This window comes from Ochotona princeps, chromosome X (genome assembly GCF_030435755.1).
Source record: "Ochotona princeps isolate mOchPri1 chromosome X, mOchPri1.hap1, whole genome shotgun sequence".
NCBI classification, from domain to species: domain Eukaryota; kingdom Metazoa; phylum Chordata; class Mammalia; order Lagomorpha; family Ochotonidae; genus Ochotona; species Ochotona princeps.
Window position 1 is genome coordinate 70595982 of NC_080865.1, and position 24832 is coordinate 70620813.

At 39.8% G+C, this 24832-nt stretch overlaps 1 protein-coding gene across 1 annotated transcript in view; it reads right to left on the reverse strand.

Moving 5' to 3' along the window:
* MORC4 (MORC family CW-type zinc finger 4) overlaps positions 1-24832 on the reverse strand; it is a 63446-nt gene that overhangs the window by 23417 nt on the left and 15197 nt on the right. The window contains exons 6-10 of the mRNA XM_058658794.1: positions 24122-24254; positions 23673-23801; positions 19849-19968; positions 17664-17764; positions 7346-7444 (exon numbers count right to left, since the gene is read on the reverse strand). Coding sequence (XP_058514777.1) covers positions 7346-7444; positions 17664-17764; positions 19849-19968; positions 23673-23801; positions 24122-24254 — 582 coding nt within the window. The remainder of the gene's footprint in view (positions 1-7345; positions 7445-17663; positions 17765-19848; positions 19969-23672; positions 23802-24121; positions 24255-24832) is intronic.

Consider the following 24832-nt stretch of genomic DNA (forward strand, 5'->3'; position numbering starts at 1 on the left):
GGTGTTAAAGACACAGTAAGAAGGCAAAAGGGCATCTCAGGCCAGTTTCATTACTATGTAATTCATTCTAGAGCATGTTTTGTATATGCAACATTTATACTGCTCTCACATAAAGTGTTTCAATAGAGTGGTATGATTGTCTCACGTCTTATCAATAATTTTATCACTTTATTTTTAATTTTTTAAAATTATTTGACAGCCAGAGTTACAGAGAGTAGGAGAGACAAAGATAGTGATCTTTCATCCACTGGTTCACTCCCCAAATGGCCACTATGGCTAGAACTGGGTCAATCTGAAGTTAAGAGCCAGGAGTTTCTTCTGGGTCTTTTATATGCATGCATGGCGACAATGAGCTGTGTGGACAAGGAAGATCTGTTGAAAATGCCTGAATTTTCAGCCCACAGTCTGAGAGGAGGGTAAGAAAAGGGGAACCACAGGAAGGCAATCCAACCAGTAGACAGGAATCTTGTACATTTGGAGCCAACACAAGTGACAGTGAGCAGGCAGACTCACATGGGAGTCCTCCAAAGAGGGATTGTGCAGCTAGATGCTACAGGAGCAAAACATGTGAGGGGAGGCAAAACTGGTCAGGAAATCTCAATCTTAGAGTGACAGGATGAAGACATAGCGGATCTCCAGGACAAAGAATTAAAAAGAGAGAGAGAGAGAGAGAGAGAGAGAGAGAGAGAGAGAGAGAGAGAGAGAGATTAGGGCCCGGTGTGGTAGCCTAGTGCTCACTTTGTACGCACCAGGATCCCACTGGGACACCAGTTCTAATCCCAGCCATCCCGCCTCCATTCCAGCTCCCTGCTTGTGGCCTGGGAAAGCAGTCGAGGACGGCCCAAAGCCTTGGAACCCTGCACCCATGTGGGAGACCTGGAAGACTCCGGACTCCTGGCTTTGGATTGGCTCAGCTCTGGCCATTGGGGCTACCTGGGGAGTGAATCAGTGGATGGAAGATCTTCCTCTCTGTCTCTCCTCCTCTCTGTATATCTGACTTTACAATAAAAAATGAGTAAATATTTTAAAAAAATTGATCAAACCCTTCAGAAACAATGAAAATCAAAGGCAAAAATTTAATGAATAAATCACAAAAGAGATACAAGCTCAAAATCAAACAGAAAGCCTTACCAATCTAACGAGCAATGGGGAAGAACTTCCTAACTAGAAGGCACCTTACTCAAGAATGCTCAAATAATTAGAAATATTGAAAAGGAACGGAACAAAGCTAAGGAAACTATGCACGAATTAAAGGACACCATGAGAAAATCAAATATAAGGGGATAGGAGCTCCTGAAGGCATGGAAAGAAAAGTAGGATTACAAGAAGTATTCAGTGAATTAGTCAAAGAGAACTTCTCCCACAATAACAAAGAACAGGGAAGTCAAGTACAGGAAGGGCAGAGAAAGTCAGACTTGATCAGAAGCAATCCTTGCCTTAAGACATCATCATCAAACTCCCTTCAGCTGAACATACTGAAACAATACTGAAACAGACATGCAAGAAGGATCAGATAACTTGTAGGGGAACATCAATAAGACTCACTGCTGACTTCTCACATTAGACCCTTCAGGCCCAAAGAATATGGATTGACATATTCCAAACCCTGAAACAAAAAAGCTGTCAGCCCAGAATTATATATATATATGTATATATATATATATATATACACACACATATATATACATATATACATATATATACACACACATACATATATGTAGCAAAATTTTACTTGTTTTTGAAAATAAAATACTTCCATAGAAAACAGAAACTAAAAAACTTTGCCACCACCAAACCAGCCCTACAAAATAGTTAAAAATGTGTTAAAGACAAAAGCCAGCTACACCCTACAATGGCAAAAGAGGAGAACTTCTCGATAAAGAACACAAAAGAAACGTAAACCAAACAATAAGAAATCAATCTTAAATTGACAGGAACAAATCTTTCCACTGATATCAACCATTACCACAAATTGTTTAAATTCATCAATCAAAAGACAAAGACTAGCAGACTGGATCAAAAAACAGGGCCCATCTATCTGTTGCCATAAGAGACACATCTCACCAACAAATAGACAAGGAAATTTAAAGGATGGAAAAGGATATTTCACGCTAATGGAATGGGAAAATGAGCTGGCATAGCCATTCTATTATCAGATGATATAGACTTCCACATAAGAAAAAGAAAACATTAAAAGACATGCTGAAGGCCACCATATAATAATAAAGGGATCCAACCAGGAAGAATAAATAACAATGGTATATGTATATATACCAAATACCATGGCATCTACCTACATGAAGCAATTGTTGACAGACATAAGGGAGATATAGACTAATACAATAATAGTGGGGGACTTTAACACACCATTAGCCTCAATGGATAGATTGATGAGACAGAAACTCAGCAAGGAAACAACCTCACCCAGATAACAGAACCTAATTTGGACCTAATTGATGTCTCCAGAACTTTCATTGCTACAGATAGTGACCATACTTTTTTTTAAGATTTTTTTTATTGTAAAGTCAGATATACAGAGAAGAGGACAGACTGAGAGGAAGATGTTCTGTCCAATGAGTCACTCCCTAAGGGGCCGCAATGGCCGGAGCTGCACTGATCCAAACCCAGGAACCCGGAGCTTCTTTCAGGTCTCCCACACAAGTGCAGGGTGCCAAGGCTTTGGACCATCCTCAGCTGCCTTCCCAGGCCACAAGCAGGCAGCTGGATGGGAAGTGGGGCCGCCAGGATTAGAACTGGCACCCATATGGGATACTGGCACGTGCAAGGCAAGAACTTTAGCCACTAGGCTACTGCACCAGGCCCTGAACATACCTTCTTATTATCAGTACATGGAACCTTTTCCAGGATTTATCACATCATAGGCCACAAAACTAGCCTCAGTGAATTAAAAAAATAAATAAAAAATAAAAACAAAAACACAAAAAAATGTAAAATCATCCCATGCATCTTCTCAGACCATTGTGGACTAAAACTGGAGACCAACAAGTCAAAACATCTCAGAAGATATGCAAATATTTGGAGACTGAATAATATGTTGCTAAATGAATGGGTTATATTGGGCCTGGCGTGGTAGCCTAGTGGCTAAAGTCCTCGCCTTGAACGCACCGGGATCCCATGTGGGTGCCAGTTCTAGTCCCAGCAGCTCCACTTCCCATCCAGCTCCCTGCTTGTGGCCTGGGAAAGCAGTCGAGGACGGCCCAAAGCCTTTGGGACCCTGCACCCATGTGGGAGACCTGGAGGAAGTTCTTGGCTCCTGGCTTCAGACTGGCGCAGCACCAGCCGTTGTGGTCACTTGGGGAGTGAATCATCGGACGGAAGATCTTCCTCTCTGTCTCTCCTCCTCTCTGTATATCTGACTTTCTAATAAAAATAAAATAAATCTTAAATGAATGGGTTATAGAAGAAATAAAAAAGAAAAACTGCTTGAAGTGAATTAAGGCATCCACACAACATATAAAAACTTATAGGACTGAATCAAACCAGTGTTAAGAGGAATGTTCATTTCAGTCAACACCTATGTTAAGAAATTAGAAAAGCACCAAGTAAAGGGGCTAACTATACATCAGAGGGAGCTAGAAAAACAACAGCACAACCATCCTAAAGGAGCAGACAAAAAAGAAATAATCAAATTAATTGAGGAAATAAATCAGTGATCAAAAGAACAATAAATAACATCCATGAATCCTTCTCTGGTTCTTTGAAGAAATACACAAAATAGATATGTTTGTAGTTCAATTAACCAAAAAAGAGAGCGAGAGAGAGAGGACACGAATCCATAGAATCAGAGACAAAAAAGAATACATAATGAATCTCAGACATACACAGAATAATCAGGAACTATTACAAGCAACTATATGCCAATAAATCAGAAGACCTACAAGAAATGGATGGATTCCTGGACACAAATCATACCAAAACTGAATCATGAGGTAGTAGAAAATCTAAACAGACCTATAACCAGGCTGGGGATTGAATCAATAATTATATCCTTCCCAACAAAGTCCAGAACCAGATGGTTTAACTGGTGAATTCTATGAAACATTCCAAGAAGAACTGATTACAATTCTTTACAATATTTAAATCAATAGAAAAGGAGGCAATCCTTCCAAACCCCTTCTACGAGTCCAACATCACATTACTATCAAAGCTAAATAGAGACACAACAGAGAAACAGAAATACAAATTGACATCCCTGATGAACATAAATGCAAAAATTCTTAACAAAACAGTGGGCACACAGCAGCCCCTCGCAAATGCCAAGGTGAGACAGGCTATGCCACACTGGGCTGCAGCAAGCACCAGTGCATGTGAGATCCTTTCATGTGCAGCAAAATGGGTTGATTTGGAATATATCTTAAGTAATACAAGCTAGACATACAAAGACAAATAGCACATATTTTCTCTCATATGTGGAAATTTTAAAAAGATTAATCTGAATGTATAATAGTGATTACTAGAGATGGGGAAGTGTGGCATGGGACATGCCCACCCAGGGGACCAAAGCACAGTTAAACAGCAAGAATACATTGTAGAGTACAGCAGTTCCATGTGACAATCATATTTTATGAAGAAGTAACAGAGGAACCTCAAAGCTCCCAACATAAAGAAATGAATTGGATGGGCCCGGCGGCGTGGCCTAGCGGCTAAAGTCCTCGCCTTGAAAGCCCCGGGATCCCATATGGGCGCCGGTTCTAATCCCGGCGGCTCCACTTCCCATCCAGCTCCCTGCTTGTGGCCTGGGAAAGCAGTCGAGGCCGGCCCAAAGCTTTGGGACACTGCACCCGCGTGGGAGAACCGGAAGAGGTTCCTGGTTCCCGGCATCGGATCGGCGCGTACCGGCCCGTTGCGGCTCACTTGGGGAGTGAAACATCGGATGGAAGATCTTCCTCTCTGTCTCTCCTTCTCTCTGTGTATCCGGCTTTCCAATAATAATAAAATCTTTAAAAAAAAAAAAAAAAAAAAAAAAGAAATGAATTGGAAATGGAAACGTTAATTTCACATGCTGATCATTATGGTGCGCCCCATAAAATCTAAAAATATTAATACATAATTCAAAAACAAAACCACAATTAGTAAAACTCTACTCTTTTTTTTTTTTTTAATCTGTAAAATTCTGTTTTAACAAAGAATGCTGATACACACTTCCGCTCAGGCTGCTACAGTCTGGCAACCTCTGAGCTCTTCAGCTCAGTACTGACCTCTGCTGTCCATTTCCATACAGCCGCTGTTTTACTCAAGAGGTTAACTCGGCAAAATGCAGTTTCAGCAGTAGTGATAGGGAAGAGAAGTCCCACAACCCTGGGTTCTCCACACATGTGCACACAGGATTCTCACTCACAGGCAGTAACTCTCCACTTCAGGGTCCAGGCAGACCATGCTAGATCCCCCAACTCACAAAGAAGAAAGATTTTCAGGTCATGCCTGGAATAAACAGGCACATTTTATCCTCCCTGCATCCATCCAGATGAGTGAAGCAGTTAAGAAATTCTGGTTGTGGGCCCAGCTGCCTCTACACGAAACTTGGCTTTACCACTTTTTCCACTTGTCTGACCTTGGGCAACTTAAACTCTCAATAAATCAGCTTCTTTACATCGGTAAATAAGTCATATCTCTATCTCACAGGGCTATTGTGATGGCTAAATCAACTACGACATGTAAAGAAGTCAGAATGAATCCTAGCATGTAAGTAGTCTACAAATAAAACCATTACAATTTTGCCTCCAGCACATGCACTTTCCAGTAGTATACTACCATCTGTTGTGCTGCATTAACCTTTGCAAATTTTAAAGGCCACAAAGTGGCATCTTAGCTCCTACAGCACTTCTTTGAAAACCAGAAAGCATGACATAAGCCGAGATCTACAGAGTAAGACGATGGTGACATGCATATACAGAAGTCACACTGCATTTCAATGGAAATTTTAAAGTACCCAGTTGTCTGCCAACTTTTAAAGTTTATGTGAAAGGCAGAGCACAACAAAAGGGAGACAGAGGGGGGCGCTATATATGGAAAAAGCCTTCATCTGTTAGTTCACTCTGCAAATGCCTCTAACAGCCATGGATGAGCCAGTCACTCAAATATGGTCGACAGGCATCTCAAGTCACGGCTTAACATGCTGCATCATAATATCTGCTCCTGTATGATAATTTTCAAGAAAAAAACCAAAAATTCCTATCCCTAAACAAACATTTAACTCTGATACCTTTCCTTTGATCATGGTATAACTGACTCTATGAAAAGTCTTTAAAAATTCGTGGCAGTTGCACATTATAACAAAACTCTGTATTCATCTCAAAATAAAACTTATTTTCAGGGTCGATGTTGTGGTGTAGTAAGTTAAGCTACCCGCTACAAGACCAGTATCCTATATAAGTGCCAGCTCCTCTGATTCTGATCCAGTTCCCCACTGATGCATGCGGGGAAGGTAGTGGAGGATGGCCCAAGTGCTTGGGTCCCTTCCACCCACATGGGAGACCCTGGTAGAATTCTGGGCCCCTGGCTCCAGACTGACCCAGCACCAGGTATTGTGGATTTGGAAAGTGAACTAGCAAATGTAAGATTGTAAGATCTCTCGCTCTCCACACACACACACACACACACACACACACACACACACAATTTTCTCCTTCCCTCCCTCTCACCCTTTCACATTTTAAAATGTATTTTCAAAAAACTATTTTGATAAATAAACTCTTTTAAGAACCCTCATTTATGTGCCATGCATTCTATAATCTATATTAGGTTTCTTTCCTAACTTACTAAGTCCTTTCAGCTGGTTCTATAATTCTTGGTCTGACTTAACGCATTCTACCCATTTTCTAATATACTATGCTTTCTATTTCTACTTTCATATGTTGGTTTAGCACCAGCAATATTCAGTAACAATGAAGACAAGGGAAGTTTGCTGACACAACCAAACTCATAAATCAGGCACTACGTTGAAATGTTATATCACCAAATATGCCATAAACCAGGTGAAGCAACTTACTTATCTAAGCTTTTCTATCAAAAGAGATTGAGATTTTAAAAGCATAAATATCTAATTTAAATGGCCTTTGTCGTCCACAATACATTGTCTGTTATACACTGATCATGATAAAGCTGTTAATATCATCCAAACCACGTGAGTGTTAAACCAGAATGAAGAGATTTAGAAACTGATGCAATTGGTACTGATGCAAGCTAATTAAACTTTCAGATGCAAAAACAAAACAAAACAAAAAACAAGCAAACAAACAAAAACCCATCTTACCCTTGTTCCTTTTATTTGCTCTATGGGCACTGGCACTAATATATTTATATTCTATAATTTGTTACTCACGGTATTGGTCTAGCTAGGTATGAGGTCTCAAAATTTTCTTGAGATGTCTTTTCCTTCCAATAAGCATTGAGCTTCTGGGCAAGCGCATTTATTGTCAATCTGAAAGAAATTGCAGGTAATGAAGTAATATCAAAAATCAACACTTGTGAAACACTTTTTCAGCTTCTGACAGTCCCGCAATTTTGCATAAACCAAAATTCAGCATATCCATAATCACTTTAAACACATATACCCTTAAGAATTTTTTGTTCTTTTTTCTCCCCGTGGTGGACTGTGCTCAAGGGGATGCATAGTGAAAGTGCAGCAGAAATTAATACATTCATAGGTGGAAACAGAGAGAAGTCAGTCCTCATGCATGCATGCAGTGCAAGGATGGACTCACAGCAATATAGCTAATAATTTCCATTTTTGGGAGACACTTCAGTGGCAGCATGATGGACTTGTGAAAATCCATGAAAGATACCCATTATAAGAGGGGAGAACAGTGGGGAGAGGAGGGAATTTTTAGAAGGACAAGGGAGACCCCAATGCCTATTAAACGGTGTCACTAAACAATTTATAAAAAATAAGATAGGAATCCCATGCAAACTACATAGTGAAATGAGAAAGTCATAATGTTGAATTATGACTTTGCTTGAAGAGGCATAATGGTCACAAGTGTTAAAAAAGTAGAGTTCTAGTGCTCGGCATTGTGCCACAGTGGGCTAAGCTGCACTGTGTGATGCCAGCATCCCCTATAAGCAAGCATCAGCGCAAGTCTCTGCTCCTCCACTTCCAACACGGATCTTTAGTAATGCACCTGTGAAAGCAGTGGAAGATGGCCCAAGGACTTGGACCCCCAAAATCCATGTGGGAAACCAGGATGTAGTTCTGGGCTCCTGGCTTTGGAGCTGTCCCAGCCTAGACCATTGGCGAGTGAATCAGAAGATGGAAGATCTTTGTTTCTCCTATCTCCATAACTGTGCCTTTCAAATAAAAAATAAACCTGCAAAATCAAAAAGCTCTACAAACTCTGGGGGCTTACAGAATAACAGAGGGAAGGGGTAAGCTAACTTCGTAGATTGTTAACAGAGAACCACATCACAAAGTTAGGACAAAGCCAAATAACGTATATGGTGATACAAAGTTATATGACTGTCAGAAGATTACAGGTAAATAATACAAGATCAAGTGGAAAGTCAGAGATTAAACAGTGTACCCTATCTTCTATAATTTCACCACATATTAACTTGAATATGTTTATATAGTTCCCTTATCTGCAACTGTTACTGACAGAAGTTATTGTACCTATGGGAAACAAGCCCCTTTCAGCATTCTACTACTCAACTGTTATTTTGCTATTACTTTTTTATATTTCTTTCCAAATATACAACAGTATATACAGAATCAACACATACGTAATTTGTGAAAGCCAAAACCTGAATTTTACTTTAACAATGCCTAACGTTCTAATTACTGACTCCTATTGAATTCCACAGCCCAGAATATTTAAGCTTGGAATTTAAAAATGTTTGTGGGGGCCAGCACCACAGCATAGGAGGCCAAGCCTCCACCTGTAAGTGCCGGGATTTATATAGGTGCTGATTCATGTCCTGATTGCTCCACTTCTGACCTGGGAAAGTAGTGGAGGATGGCACAAGGCTTCAGGCCCTTGCACCTTGACAACTCTCCAGGATCCTGACTTCAGATCAGCTCAGTGCCAGCCACTGCAGCGGTCTGGGGAGTGAACCAGCAGATGGAAGGTCTCTCTCTCTCTGTTTATTCTCTCTGTAAACCTGCCTTTTAAATATAATTTTTTTTCATTTTATTTGAAAGGTAGAGAGGGGGCAGAGGGAGAGAGGGAGGAAGAGAGAGAGAGAGAGAGAATCTTCCATCACTGGTTCACTCCCCAGGTGGCCTCAACGGCTGGAGTTAAGCTGATCTGAAGCCAGGGGCTATGAGTCTCTTACAGGTCCCCCACATGGGTACAGGGTCCAAAGGCTTTGGGCTATGATCCTGTTATTTCTCAGGACAGAAGCAGGTAGCAGGATGGAAACTGAAGCAGCTGGGGCATGAACCAGTGCCCAAATGGGATGCTGGCACCTATAGGTGGATTACCCAGCTAATTACAGCCCTAGCCCCATAAATCAATCTTTTAAACTGTTTTCAATTTCTTGACCCTCCAGACCGTTCCACAAGCATTTTGCAGAGCTTCACTACTCTCAAGATGAATTCTCCCTTACCTCTACATTATTCACATTAAATTCTATTCTCACTATCTGGACAAGGTTAACATATCCACGTAAGTTCCCTTCTGTTCCTTCAAACTGCCAATATTCCAACCTGTACATTATATTCTTTTATCCAGAAACAGATAAAGAACTATTCCTGTCTGCTCTTAAAATCTACTTAAAACTGTCTTTTTAGATTAGATAGTCTTCTGGGAAGATGGCAAAGCAGAAGCATACAAAATCTGTTTCTTTGCCTAAACAACTACTGTACCAGACAAATACGATATAACCAAATCAGAATGCTGGAATCTATTCAACGCTGGTGGGTTCCAGGGTAAGGCTTGGGGGTGGCAAATCATGGTGAATTTTGGTTAGTTTTTTCTTGGGCAAAATAACAGCTACCCATCTCCCATACCTAGTCCTAGAGCAGGCAGCAAGAAAATCTGAAAATAATGGCTGAAAATTTGTCAAATATGTTGAAGAACATGAATAAAAAACCCAGGACACCCAATTGATCCTAGGCAGAAAGAACTCATGGACAGTCACATCAAGAGACAATATTACCGTAACTTTGATTTGTAAGTACATATTGTGTTTTCTATATAATTTAAGAGATTAATGCACTGAAGGTTGGGCATACAGCATATGATGATCACGTTTTGTGACATCAATGAGGGGGTGGTGACCAAGCTTAGAATTTTTGCATGCAATTCAAGTTAAGCTTATTTAAATTTAAATTACTATCATAATTCAAGTATATAAAATGTAATCCTCATGATAACCACAAAAAACAGTTCCAGAACATATGCAAAAGGAAATGAGAAAACAGTTTAAACATTTTGATACCAAAACCAAATCAACTAAACCAAAAAGACAGCAGTCTAGAAAAAGTACAGACCAAGTTAATGCAGTGGCTTAACATTCAATCTGCTGCCTGCAGTGCCAACACTCCTTCTATATGGGTGCCAATTTTAGCCCTGGCTGTTCCACTTCTGATGCAACTCCCTGCTTATGGTCAGGGAAAGCAGTGGAAGATGGCTCAGGTTTTTGGGCCCCTATAACTATTTGGGAAACCAGGAAGAAATCCCTGGCTTCTGGCTTTAGATTGACTCAGTTTCAGCCATTGGGGCCATTTGGGGAGTGAAGCAATGAATGGAAGATCTCTCTCTGTAAATCTGCCTCTCAAATAAAAATGAGTCAGTCTTACGTGTGTGTTTATGTGTATATATATGTATATACACATATATGTGTGTATGTATGTAAAAAGAAAATGAGGGACCAAAAAGATACAAGGAGTATTAGAAAACAAATGCAAAATGACAGAAATTTTTCTAGTGATTATTTTTTAAAATATAGATTGACTGAAGTCAGATTCACAAGCACATGATATAACTAATAGGAATGTGATGGATTTGGGTACCTGGAAGTGGGAGGCTATTGTTAACTAATATCTAAAAATGTAAGAGGTTTGGGGATTGGACATTTGCAGAGGTTGGAAGCATTTTGAGAAGCACTATGAACAAAGACTAGATTGCCTTGAATACACAGCAGAAATATGGGTGTTGAACAATTCCCTAGTGAGGGTTTAGAAGAATGGTAAAGAAAGCACACACTGTCTTACAGAAAATCCAAATCAACGCATTTCTAATGAAGGCTCATAAAGAAATGAGGAATATAGCACAGAACATAAGGGAGGGCAACACCTTTTACATAATGACAGAAGGCTTAATAAGACTGTCCTACAGGTATGTGGAAAGCACACGTATAAATAATGAAACTGGACATTTAGCTAAGGAGATCACTGGACAAATCATTGATGGCATGCCCTGGTTTCTTCTTGCCACTGTTGCAAAAGTTAAAACTGAAGAGATAAATTGAAAGAATCGTCAAACTAAAAGGAACCAGGGACTTGATGAGGAAAATTTACCACCCACCCAATTGCCACAGATGTTAAAATTCAAAGATTAACTGTTAGGAAAAAAAAAAAAACATGCTTTAAAGAGAAGGGTGAGACTAGACAACCAATAGCTCAGAAAGATCAAAAGGTCAGAGTATGAAGTCACCCCAAAAGGCTCTCTCCAAAGATTACACATGTGACTTAGCCATCTCAGTCACCTCAGCTGAAGCCAATAATATAAACAGGACTATCTAGGAATCAAGAGGCTTTTCTGAACAGAGTGAATATCTAGAACATATATGGAAGACCTACAAGGTTCTCAAGAAGCAACAACAACAACAAAATATCGGGGTCCCCCGGGGTCTCCCGTACCCGCGGAAGAAATCACCCGACACTCCAGGCTCTGTTTCAAGAGCCACTTTACTTCCAACCAGTCTTTCTTCGTCTTTGTCTTCGTCGTCGTCGTCGTCGTCGTCGTCGTCGTCGTCTGTCCCGTCCGCCCGTCCTCTGTAGCTCCCTGTAGCTCTCTCCCGCCTAAAACAGGCTGCTTATATATCCTTTTTTCCCCGTGGCTCCACTGGGTGCTATCTGATTGGCCAGACCCTGGAGAGCAGGCAAATTTGCCTCATCTGCTGGCAAGACCAGCTCTCGTCTCTCCACTTTGCAGAGCAGCTGCCGGTCCTGGGTTATTGGCCGCAGCTGCCACCGCGGGGCTTTCTTCAGCAACCCGCTCCCCACAACAAAAAAAATCTTTTAGCTTGAACTCAAAGTGATGGACAGACTATAAAATAAAAATAAGCCTAATGGACCGTCAAAATCCTACAGAAAGGAAGTAGGCTGATGAAAACACTCAGATGCAAACACGTGTTATCCTTCATGAACAAGGAAGGATGACTTTCATGGTGGAGCCATATGCTCAGAGGGCAGACTAGAGGGTGGAGTTGCAAGTAATAGGAAATTATTCCCAGGCCTTGAAATCTAATTCTGGCTAGGTTCTGAAACTGCTTGGAGCTTTCTCCTTCCATTTTGTTCCCTACCTGAGCCAGAATATCTATCTATCTATCTATCTATCTATCTATCTATCTAATTGGCATCCTATGCTTACTCCATCGATGTATTTTACGTACAAGATACAAAAAGAAAGAATGAATGAAGAAAAGAAAGAAGGAAGGAAGGAAGCAAAGAAAGAAAGAAAGGAGGGAGGGATGGAGAAAAAAGGCATTAAAATGGTTTACGCCCACAGAGAATTTTGCCCTAGCATGCACCAAACACAGTGCATAATCTATGTGATTTCAACAACAAAATTTGGAACTTTTCAGGCGATGATGTTTAAATAAAATATTAAACTTGGAACTGATGTTGTAATAAGTTGAGACTTTCAGGGATACTGGAGGTAGCAAATTTTGCATATGAGATGTGAGTCTTAGGGGACAAGAGGACAGATTGGGGTAGACAAAATAATAATCCTATAAAAGTCTATGTTCTAATTCCCAAAACCTATGAATACATTGGATTATCAGCTGATCTTAAGAGAGGAAGATTATACTAAATTATTGAATATAACCACAAGAGTACTTAAAATGGGAAGAATGAAGCAAAACACTAGTATCAGAGGAGGAGGCGGCTAGGGTTGTGGCTCAGTTGGTTCAGCTGCTTGCAGGTAACTGCGCATCCCTTGAGTACCAGTTTGAGCCCTGGTAGCTCCAATTTGGCTTCCTATTAACATACCTGGGAAAGCAGCAGAGGAATGGCCCAAGGGATTAGGCCTCTGTCACCCTATGGGAGACCACTTGGAATCCCTGGTTTCTGACTTCAGCCTGGCCCAGACTTGGCCAGTGCCGTTATTTAGAGAGTGAACCAGCAGGAAGATCTCTCTTTGTCTTTCAAGTAAAATAAAATATTTTAAAAAAAGAATCAGAGAAAGAAATTTCATGACAGAAATATGGGAGGGACTCAACTCATAATTTCAGACCTTGAAGTTGGAGGACGACAGCCATGCACCAAGAAGGCAAGAAATGGATTCTCCTTTGGGACCATTAGGAAGGCATGCAGTCTGCCTACACTCTGACTTTATACCAATGAGAGCTGCACTGAAATTCTACAGCATCCTAAAATGGCAAATTAATATTGTGTTAAGCCTAGCCTGATGTGGTAAACTGTTCAATAGAATATCATTCCTACTGTCTATAGACAGAAGTTGAGCATCACTGTGAGTTCATTATGTTTAGCTCAACATAGTTCAAGACTGGTGATTTCATGACAGGAGCCAGCCTGCTGCCTGTTTTCGTAAACAAAACCATATTGGATGCAGCCATGTTCATTCCTTTACTTACTGTCTACATCTGCTTCCCTCTTACAGCTGAATTGAGTAGTTATGACAGGGTACATAGTGCCCACAAAGCCTGAAATAATTGTTCCCTGACACTTGCGGAAAAAAAAAATGCAAACTCCTGCTCTAGGATATGACCTTGATGCCCCTTCACTACAGTTAACAACCCTTTATCCACATTTATCACCATATTCTTTATTTTTTAAAGATTTATTTTATTTTTATTGGAAAGTCAGATACATGGCGAGGAGGAGAGACAGAGAGGAAGATCTTCCATCCGATGATTCACTCCCCAAGTGACCGCAACGGCTGGTGCTATGCCGATCCGAAGCCAGGAGCCAGGAACTTCCTCCAGTCTCCCACACAGGTGCAGGGTACCAAGGCTTTGGGCTGTTCTCGACTGCCTTCCCAGGCCACAAGCAGGGAGCAAATGGAGCTGCCGGGACTAGAACCGGCACCCATATGGGATCCCGGCATGTTCAAGGTGAGGACTTTAACCACTAGGCCATGCCGGGCCCACCATATTCTTACAGTTCTGAATTCTGAGTTTTTGTTATTACCTTACCTCATTTGAATATTCTACCCAGGAATTCATTTTCCTGTCTTTTCAAAATCCTGTATCCTTTAATGGGCAACTCATGTTACCCTTTAAAAAAAAATTATATATTTCTATTGGAAAATCAGATATACAGAGAAGGAGAGATAGAGAGGAAGATCTTTCATCCAATGATTCACTCCCTAAGTGGCTGACATGGCTGCAGCTGGGCCGATCCAAAGCCAGGAGCCATGAGCCTCCTCCAGGCCTCCCTCGCGAGTGCAGAGTCCCTAGGCTTTGGGCCGTTCTTGACTGCTTTCACAGGCTATAAGCAGGCAGCTGGATGGGAAGCAGAGCCACCAGGATTAGAACTGGCACCCATATGGGATTCTAGCACATGCAAGGTGAGGACTTCAGCCACTAGGCTATCGCGCCGGGCCCCAAGTTACACTTTTTAAAAGATGTATTTATTGGAAAAGCACAGTAACACACACACACACACACACAGATCTTTCATCTGTTGGTTCACTCCGCAAGTAGCTACAACGTCTGGAGCTAGGCCATTCTGAAGCCAGGAGCTCCTTCCAGGTATCCCAGATGAGTGTAGAGGCCCAAGTACCCAGGCCCTTCTCCACTGCTTTCCCAAGTGTCTTAGCAGGGAGTTTGATCAAAAATGGAGCAACCAGAACCAGAACTGATTCCCACATGGTATGCCAGTGCTGCAGGCAGAGAGTTAACCTATATACTTGGGTGCTACACTTTCTACTTAAAATATCTCCTCTTGGAGCCTGGAACGGTAGCCTAGTGCCTAAAGTCCTCACCTTGCACACCCTGGGATCCCATATCAGCACCAGTTCTAATCCTAGTGGCCCCACTTCCTATCCAGCTCCCTGTTTGCGGCCTGGGAAACCAGTCGAGGACAGCACAAAGCCTTGGGACCCTGCACCCACTGGGAGACCTGGAAGAAGTTCTTGGCTCCTGGCTTCAGATCAGCTCAGCTCTGGCCTCTGCAACCACTTAGGGAGTGAATCATCTGACAGAAGATCTTCCTCTCTGTCTCTCTTCCTCTCTGTATGACTTTCCAATAAAAATAAATCTTTAAAAAAATCCTCTCTATTCTACCATGACGTTCTTATACCAGAGCACTTAGATTTTATTGATTACACATTATTTTATTGCTGTCTGAATTGTTTGATATATGTGACAATCTGCTACTACAAACAGATCACAGGTTCTTTAAATACAAAGTCATGATTTTAATTTCTCTGAAACATGCCACAAGGCCTAGCTACTATTTTATATACCACTGGAATAGTCAGCTAGTATGTGTTGTTTGAAATTCTCAAGCTAAAGCTCACTATAAAAATTTTTTTTAAGTTTGATCTCTGATAGGTAAAAACTGAAATATGGTACTTGTTGACATTCCAAAAATACAGCCATCGCTTTGTCCAGTTTTGTTGTCTACATTACTTGTAGGTTGGGTTTGTGATAGCAGACAGCCTCTCTCAAATCCTTGCATTTATCTAAACACTTTTTCATTTTATAGAAAATAAAGGAGAAAAAGACAATACCAGAATTGGGACAAAACTTATTTAAATTAATTCTTAAAAGACTGTATGTAAGATAAGGTGTTTTTAATAAACATACAGCAGATAATAGGCCAGAAAGCCCATATGTTTAAATAAATGTACTCCCTATAGAGAATTTCTGTTCAGAGACAATCACCTGAAACTCATCATAACAAACACAGACATTAAAATCTCTGGGAGGGATGGATACTTGGCCTAGTGTTGAAGATACTGGTTGAGAGTGCCTGAGTTAGAGTACCAGCTCCAGTTCCCAATTTCAGTTTCCTCCAATGCAGACCATAGGAGAGAGCACTGATGACTTAAGCAACTGGGCCCTTAGCACCCATATGGGAGAGCTTAACTGAGTTCCTGATTATAAGCTCCAGCCTGGCCATTGTGGGTATTTGGGGAGTCAACCAGTAGATGGGGAACTCTCTCTGTTTTGTCCATCTGTGTTTCCCTTTCTGTCTCTCTGCCTGTTGAAAAAAAGAACACACACAAGGAACTAAGGCTTGTAAAATGTAAAAGGTATATAGTTGGATGATAAGGTAGCAAAGACGATACAAAGATAGAAATATCCTAATTTATTATTTGAAAGGGACAGATGGGGACCGGGAGGGAGAGAGATATGGAGGGAAAGACAGAAGAAGATAAAAAGTGAGGAAGAGAGGGGGACAGAGAGAAAGGAGAGAGGAGCAATCTTCCATCTGCTGCCTCACTCTCCAAATGTCTACAATACCTAGGCTGAGCCAGGCTGAAGCCAGGAGACTGGAATTCAATTTGGATCCCACAGATAGAATGGCAGGACACAGAAACCGGAGTCATTCATCATCTGGTGCCTCCCAGGGTGTCCATATGCAAGAAGCTGGCTCACGAGTAGCCAGGACTCAAATCAGGAACCCAGAAATGGGATGACAGCGTCCCAAGCAGAGACTTAAATCACTTTCAACACCAAACACATGAATTTCATAAATCTTAACTGTTTAGGTAATCACCAGAAATTCTTGATTCCTTTTACTCAAGACAAAAAGAATGAGCTCTGAGACATTTGTTGCACTGGTATCTTTCATAATTTTTCATCCATGTATCCCTTGCATGTGGTACACAGAGAGGATCTCATAATACTTAATGAAAAAAGAAATGATTAGTCTGTTCCTCTCCAACTATCTTAAAATTATCTCAGACCTGGTTGTAACAATGCCTTTTTTCATCTCCTGAAAATATCCCTTCTAGATAGTCTCAGTCCATTCCTCTCTGATTCTTAACTCCTTTTCTTCCCTACTAGATCTAGACACTTCCAAGAAAATCCATATTTCTTGTTGATCTAATGCTTTTCTCTGAATCTATTCACTGAAATCAAGAAAAAACGTGTTCCACGTTTCTTGTTGATCTAATGCTTTTCTCTGAATCTATTCACTGAAATCAAGAAAAACATGTTGCAACCACCCTCAGACTGCTTTAAACCCCCTTAACATACTCAAGAGACCCACTCACCTTTGTTAAAATCAATTTCAAGGCTCTTTGTTTTACCAGAAATATTTTATCGAATGATTTATGTTCTTACTATTATTTCTAATAGAAGAGTTTGTTAGCAGTTGGACTTCATATATCACGCAAGCTTTAATTTAAAAAACTAATTTTCTCTCTAATCTAGGCAAATGTAATTGAAGTAATTCTAAACTAACAATCTGGCTCATTTTTAGAGATGCTTTTAGAGGATCTAAGAGAACACAATTCTATCTGAACAATCAGAAGCACCTTGGGTTGGAAATGACTCACCGATACTCCTTGGTGTACTCAAAGTCTTGTTTGTTGTATGCAGGCTTTAGGAAATTGCACTCAATGACTCCAATTACTCCTACACCTTCTCCACGAGTTGGCTTAGAAAAAAATATTAATTTCAACACTCACATTATTGTTGACTGCCTGGAGGCATTTCCTTTAGATTCCAAACAATAAGAGAAAGGTTACATAATGCTCATGGGCAAATAAAGGCCATTAAGATCTAGAGAAACACAATATATTTCAATAGACTACATATATTACCTTGATCTGAAAACCAATAAATTTGAGGGCAAAGACATTCAAACTTTGATCTATAGAGCCCGTGGATTCTTAAGGGATTAATGGACATTTCTACTTTACTCACACTGCTACCACTTTCAAGTCTCCTTCATATTCCAGGATTGTCATAAGATTTCACTTGAGGGCGTTAGCACTATGGCATAGCAGGGTAAGCCTCTGCCTAAGGCACTGGCATCCCATAAGCACGATGCATCAAGGGCCAATGGCACCACCTTAGAATCCAGCTCCAGGCTAATGGCCTGGGAAAGCAGCAGAGGATGGTTCAAGTTCTTGAGCCCCTGCCCCACATGGGAGACCCAGAAGAAGCTCGTGGTTCTTGACTTTGGACCAGCCTAGCTCTGGATACTGCAGCCATTTGGGGAGCAGTACTGCAGTACTGCAGCAGATGGAAGACCTCTGTCTGTCTGTAACTTTGCCTTGCAAATGAAAATAAATAAATATTTTATAAGGATTTTATTTGAATAAAGATTTACACTGTTCTGGGCAGGTCTTTGGCCACTATAACGGTAAAGACACCCATGTCCCATGTGGAGTCCCTGGGTTCAACATGTGCCTCTGACTCCAGCTTCTTGCTAATAATGCAGATCCTGGAAAGTAGCAGTGATAAATCAAATAATTGGAATTCGACCATTCTGTCATTTAGGTGTAGGACTCAACTTCAGTTGTTATGGGAATTTGTACAGTGAAGGAAAGGAAGCTAGCTCTCCAGCGTGCTCTCTCTTGTCCCATAAATACATTCAGGTATCTCTTTATGTAGCTCATTTTTTTTAAATTTTAAAGTATTACACTTTTAAAAATGAAGGTTTATACTACCATTCTAGGAAATGAAACTTTATCTGAAAAAAAATTAAGAATGTTGTGTAATCATCATATCCTAGCTATGAAAATAAACACTTTTTCCACATATACAGGTAACTAAAAAGAGTCAGACTTCCAGCAACTTCTAGTTACAAGCTGATGCAACAGGCCTTAGGATTTAAAATATTTTTTTCTTTAATGAAAGGAACCACATCATGATATAATTGAAATGTCATACAAGCATAAATTACTTATAGATCATATGTCAAGAAAGAAAACAAAACAGGCTGAAAATTAGCTCTCCTGGGCCTTATACTCATAAAACTCTATCTTCCTACATACTATATAAAGCAGCTGGCCATTCTTTGTGCTTTAGCATCTGTGAAACAGAAATGATAGGAATACTAGTGGAAACCACAACATCAAATTGTCATTAAAGATCTTGTCAATATTTGCATAGTTTTATTTACAAACTATTTTCACATAATTTATCTTATTTCAATCTCTCAACCTCTACAAGTCATAGTATAGGTAATACAGGAAATATTGTTGTTTTCATTTTCTATGTAAAGGAATTGGGCCTCAGGGAAATGAAAAGATTTCTCCAAGGGCACAGCTTAGAAATAGAAAATCCAGGACCCAAATATTGGGTCTTGAATCACCAATTTTTATGTGCTTTCCAATTATGCTTTATTGATTTCCTAAGAAAATGAAAAGAGACACCTTAGACACTTACAAGGCGATAACACAAGGTGAAGTTGCTACTGTTTTAATTCTATCTCCTATTAATAGGTACCTAAAAATGTACTCAGTTAAATTCCTGGGTTTATTAACACCTGCAAAGAATGAAAGGTACATAGTTTTTCAATGCAAGATAGCTCCCTGATAAGACAGGATTCTAGAATCAGGATTTAATAAGTATGATATGAGATAAAAAAAAAACATTAGTAATCTATCCCCTTCATATATATATATGTGCGTGTGTGTGTATATATGTACACACATATTTATTTATTTATATATATAATTCTCTCTTCCTACTCTTTTTAGTCCCATATAACAAAGAAACATTAATACTCACCTTCACCTGGCATCCCACCTTTTCAAAGCACTTTATGAGTCGATTGTTGTGATACATCATTACTCCAAACTGGTTACTATTCTTGCAGGAGAACCCAAAAGTGATTCTCACTTGCTTATTCTGAGAAGAAAATCATTAAGGAGACAAACACCCGGGAGCTCAGCAGACATTAGAGTATAAGAAACATTAAACCTTTCTAGAGGACATTTAAAAAATAAACTTCATCTCTCTCCATGTAATCCTATTTTCAGGAGTTTATCCCATGGAAAGTCAGGGATGTTCACAAAGGTTTATTATTAGTTAGACATTTTTCCCCCTATTAGATAGAGTAGCTGAAAAAACATAATTTAAATATTTGGCAATATGAGACTAATTAAATAAATGTTAGTACCCCATGTGGTCTATTCTGTAACTCTTCAAATTATGTCCCTGAATATACTTGAGAACATCAATAAATGCTCACAATATAATAAAAAGTATTATCATCTGTATTTTAATATATGTCATCAGCATAGAAAAGACTGTAAAAAAACAACAAAATATCATTAATGATTCCAAAATCCCTGAGTAACAACAAACCATTTCTTATAACTACTGTTAATTATTCAGTTTGTTGATAGAGCTCACAGGATTTGATAGGCCTGTCAATGATACAATAGAAATCTGTACACACCATAGGCAATAAGTTAATTTGTGCTAACCACATGAAACACAGTTAAAGCAAAACCAAGGACAAAAATTCCTATGAAACCTACACGACAGCAACCAGTCTTGTGTTTATAAGTTTTACAGAGAAGTTAATGAATTTGGGTATTTGAAATTAAAGGAACTAATGATTAAATTTTTCATTGTTAATTTAGGAGTATAAGGAGGTACTATTCAAAAACCAAGAGAGTAAGAAAGATAAAATGGAAACCAAGAAACAGATTTTTCACTAAACAGTATGAAATCTTCATGTCAACCCGAGTTGAATGAAAACTTCTGCTACTTATTTTTTAAAAATGATCTTCATTGTTCCTTCCAAATGACAAGCTACTTGAATAAACAGCATGGCAAATAGGCCAAGTATGATACAAATATACATACACACACACACGTGATTTTTGGCTCAGAGCATGTAATTCAGGGGTGGGGAACCTTTTTTTCTGCCAAGGGCCATCTGGATATTTACAGCATCAATCAACTTGAAAATTACCCCGTTACTGATTTATTGAATTTCGAGTCCTGTCTGTAGTTGCCTTGGCAGGGCCAGACCAAAAGATTCTGCCGGCCTTATACAGCCCACAGGCCAGACATTGCCCACCCACGGTTGGTTATGCTCTGGGTTTCAGAAGCTCAACTTCAAATAAAACTGTTCCAATTTTGAAAACAAGACAAAACTTCCCCAAACAAAGAAAAACCAACATCATACACCATAAAACTAATACTGCTAAAATAAAGACTGACATATTTTCTTTGTATTGTACACTTTTAAAACTGTAAATTAAAGGGTCATGTTGGAGTAGGAAGCTTCCTGAATTAGTAGGAGAAGAAGAAACAGAGGGAAGAGAAGCTTTTGATAATTGAGGGATAAATTTCAATATCAATAATCTTGTACTTCAGTGACCTTGATGAAACCTTAGTAGTTTCCTTTACTCATGCCTACAGTGATTCCATTTAGCCCAGGTTCTAAAATTGGAAAGTAACTGGTTTAATCAGAATGGGTGCTGAGAAGAGTTGAGGTGCATACAGAATGCATTTATGCAAGCTGTGCTGACAGAAAACCACGGAAGGAAAAGTACCTAAAATGGTAGATGGAATGCACTGCTTTCAACTGGGCCTGTTAAACCTACAACACTCAGATCCTACACTATGTAAACTGATTTTATAATTAATTTACCTACAAGATGTTAACAATGCTAGCTTTGACTTTGGTAAATCAGGTCTTTTAAGAGCTTTTTTCTTTTTTTAAGATTCATTTATTTTTATTGGAAAGCCGGATATACAGAGAGGAGAGACACAGAGAAAAGATCTTCTGTCAGATGATTCACTCCCCAAGTGGCCGCAACGACTGGAGCTGAGCCAATCCGAAGCCGGGAGCCTCTTCCGGGTCTTCCACACGGGTGCAGGGACCCAAGGCTTTGGGCTGTCCTCGACTGCTTTCCCAGGCCATCGGCAGGGAGCTGGATGGGAAGTGGAGCTGCCGGGATTAGAACCAGCACCCATATGGGATCCCGGCACGTTCAAGGCGAGGACCTTAACCACTACGCTATAGCGCTGGGCCCAAGAGCTTTTCTACATATGCTTCTTAGTAGACAAAGTAAGTATTCCCAAAAGGAGAAAACTGACTTGGTCATGCGACCACACTTAAAAATCATAGAATGGCAATTTCTAATTAGCAATCAGGGAATAAAAGATAAAGAAGTTAGATAATGCCTTTGATAAAGTAAATAGAGCTTTATAGATGTACATAAAGCAAATATCCTTGAGCCAAAAATTACTAGAAAAGAAATGGGAGGAGCACGTCTTCGTAACTGTACATTTTCAGTCTTTTAATAATTGCTTATTTTGCTCTAAATGCCAACAAAGATGCAAATAATTTCCACAGTTCATCTTATGATTTTTCTTTAATATCTGAAATCTTCTTCTAAGGAGATGGTGGGGTAGGGTATGTGAAAAGAAGTTTCTGCTCCTCTGTGTGGCTGCCTTTAGAAGAGGTATCAGGAAATCCATGTCAAGCCAGCTGAAGACTCCTTTCACCTTAAAATACATCCTTAAATTCCCACTTTCCCAACTGCCATCAATGACATGTTATAAGAAGCAGCATTCTCACATCCAAAAGATTAATAAGTTGTAGTCAACCTTTTGTTTATGTCAATGTCATAGACAACAAAGTTCCAGCACAAACACATGATACGGATTACTTCTTATGGCAGGCAGTCTCAAACTCAACTGTTCATTGGAATCAGCTTTATTTAAAAAGATTTCAAAGTCAGGAATTTCATCTAGTGTTTAGGATGCTGGTTAAGATGCCTGTGTCCTGGATTGGATTTTGATTCCTGCCAACAGCTCCCAATTCCAGCTTCCTGCCACTGCATACTCAGAGAAGAAGTTGTGATGGCTCAAGCAATTGGGTCCCTGCCATCCACATGGGAAGCCTGAGTTGAATTCCTGGCTCCAGGCTGCAACCTGGCCCCATCCAGGACATCTCAGGCATTTGAGCAGTGACCTAGCAGATTACAAAACTTTCTCTTATCTCTCTCTCTCTGCCTCTTGAATAAATACAATTTTAAAAACTGATATAAATGTTTCAAGATCCACTGAACCAAGATCTACAAAATCTCAAGGCTTTGTTATTCTGCAAGTTTCTATGTGATTTCTCATAAAAACTAGTGCACAAACTGGCATTTAAGAAATACTTTCTGTGGCTGGTATTGTGGCATAACAGGTAAAGCTGCTGCCTGGGATGTCAGCATCTCATATGAGTACTGGTTCATATCCCAACTGCTCCACTTCCAATCCAGCTCCCTGCTAATGGATAAAGCAGTAAAAGATGGCCCAACTACTTGGGCCCTTGACACTTATGTGAAAGACTCAGATGAATCTCCTGGCTCCTGGCTTCAGCCTGGTCTATCTGGGGAGTGAACTAGTAAGTAGATGAATCTCCGTAACTCTGCCTTTCCACTAAATAACTAAATCTTTGACAAAAATACTTTGAGCACACTCACACAATTTGTACTATAACACATAATTTTCACAAGAAAAGGAAGTTTTTGTTATTCTGTGCCAACCTGGAAACTGAATCATGCAACGAAAAAGTCAGGTACATATTGCTGTAAGGATACTGTGAAGGTAGGCTTATATATATCATATCCTACATTGGCCAGGCTCTTGGCAATCAACTGTGTAGTCACCTTCTTTTGACGTAGAAAAATTTTCATTCGTGGTTTCATATACAGAATACCACAAAATGCCTATGGAACAGTGAAAGGCAAGTTATTATGTGGCATTTCCCATTCTATTAACTTTCCCATAATACACTGCCAGCAACTGAAATATATTCTGGGCAAAGATTTTGCTCCATTTCTATACCTTGTTATACTACATCAACTAACACATTAAAATGCTGCTGACCAAACTGGCTGAACTATTTCAATGAAAACAGTGAAAAAGAATTCTAGTACAGGGTGAAAAGCTTGCCATCTTTACGTAACTAAAACCACAGCTTGTTCTGTAAGATTTTCATGTTGTGGATCTTACCTCCAATTGGCGCAGAAACCTCAGTCTTACTCACCCGTAAAGAATACTCTGTTTCTGGCAGCTCAGAGGCAACATCACCAGTCTCTTTCTCTTCTGTGTCAAAGTCTGATACCAGGATATCATACTGATCTGTATCAAAGTCCAACTCAGACTTCCCATCTTTATTTCTGGGTAAAAGAGACAAGTGCCAAGCTAACAAAAACTGGCTCCAAAGGACAAAAATGCACTAGGAACCCAACAGAAAAGGAATTATATGAGTCAAAACTCGGATACCTGTATCTTTTACTGACCAACAGCACAAAGGAACAGCCAACTAAATGGTTTAAAGATCGCACAATATTGAGAGATATTTCCAATGTAAACAAATCTCCTATGCTTCATAAAGGCAGTGATGCCAACTTCACAAGGAAATAAAAAGAAAAGGAATGTGCAATGTGATCTGATAAATCAGATGGATGTCAGCTATCTCCCAAAGCAGGATCTTAAAATAGATTGTAACTTTCTGGGTATTACTGGAGAAGTCATTTAATACCACTTTCCCTAATTGAACGAAAGGATGAACCAAAACCTACTTGCACAAATTTCGGCAATAATATAAGGATTAATGAGATGCCAAGATTTAACTTTTTTTCAGAAGTAGGGGAAAAATATTGTCAGAGAAATGCCATATATTGGTTCTGGCTTTGTTGTGAAAAATTAAGCTGTTACCTGCAACACTGGCATCCCGTATCGGAGTACCTGTTCG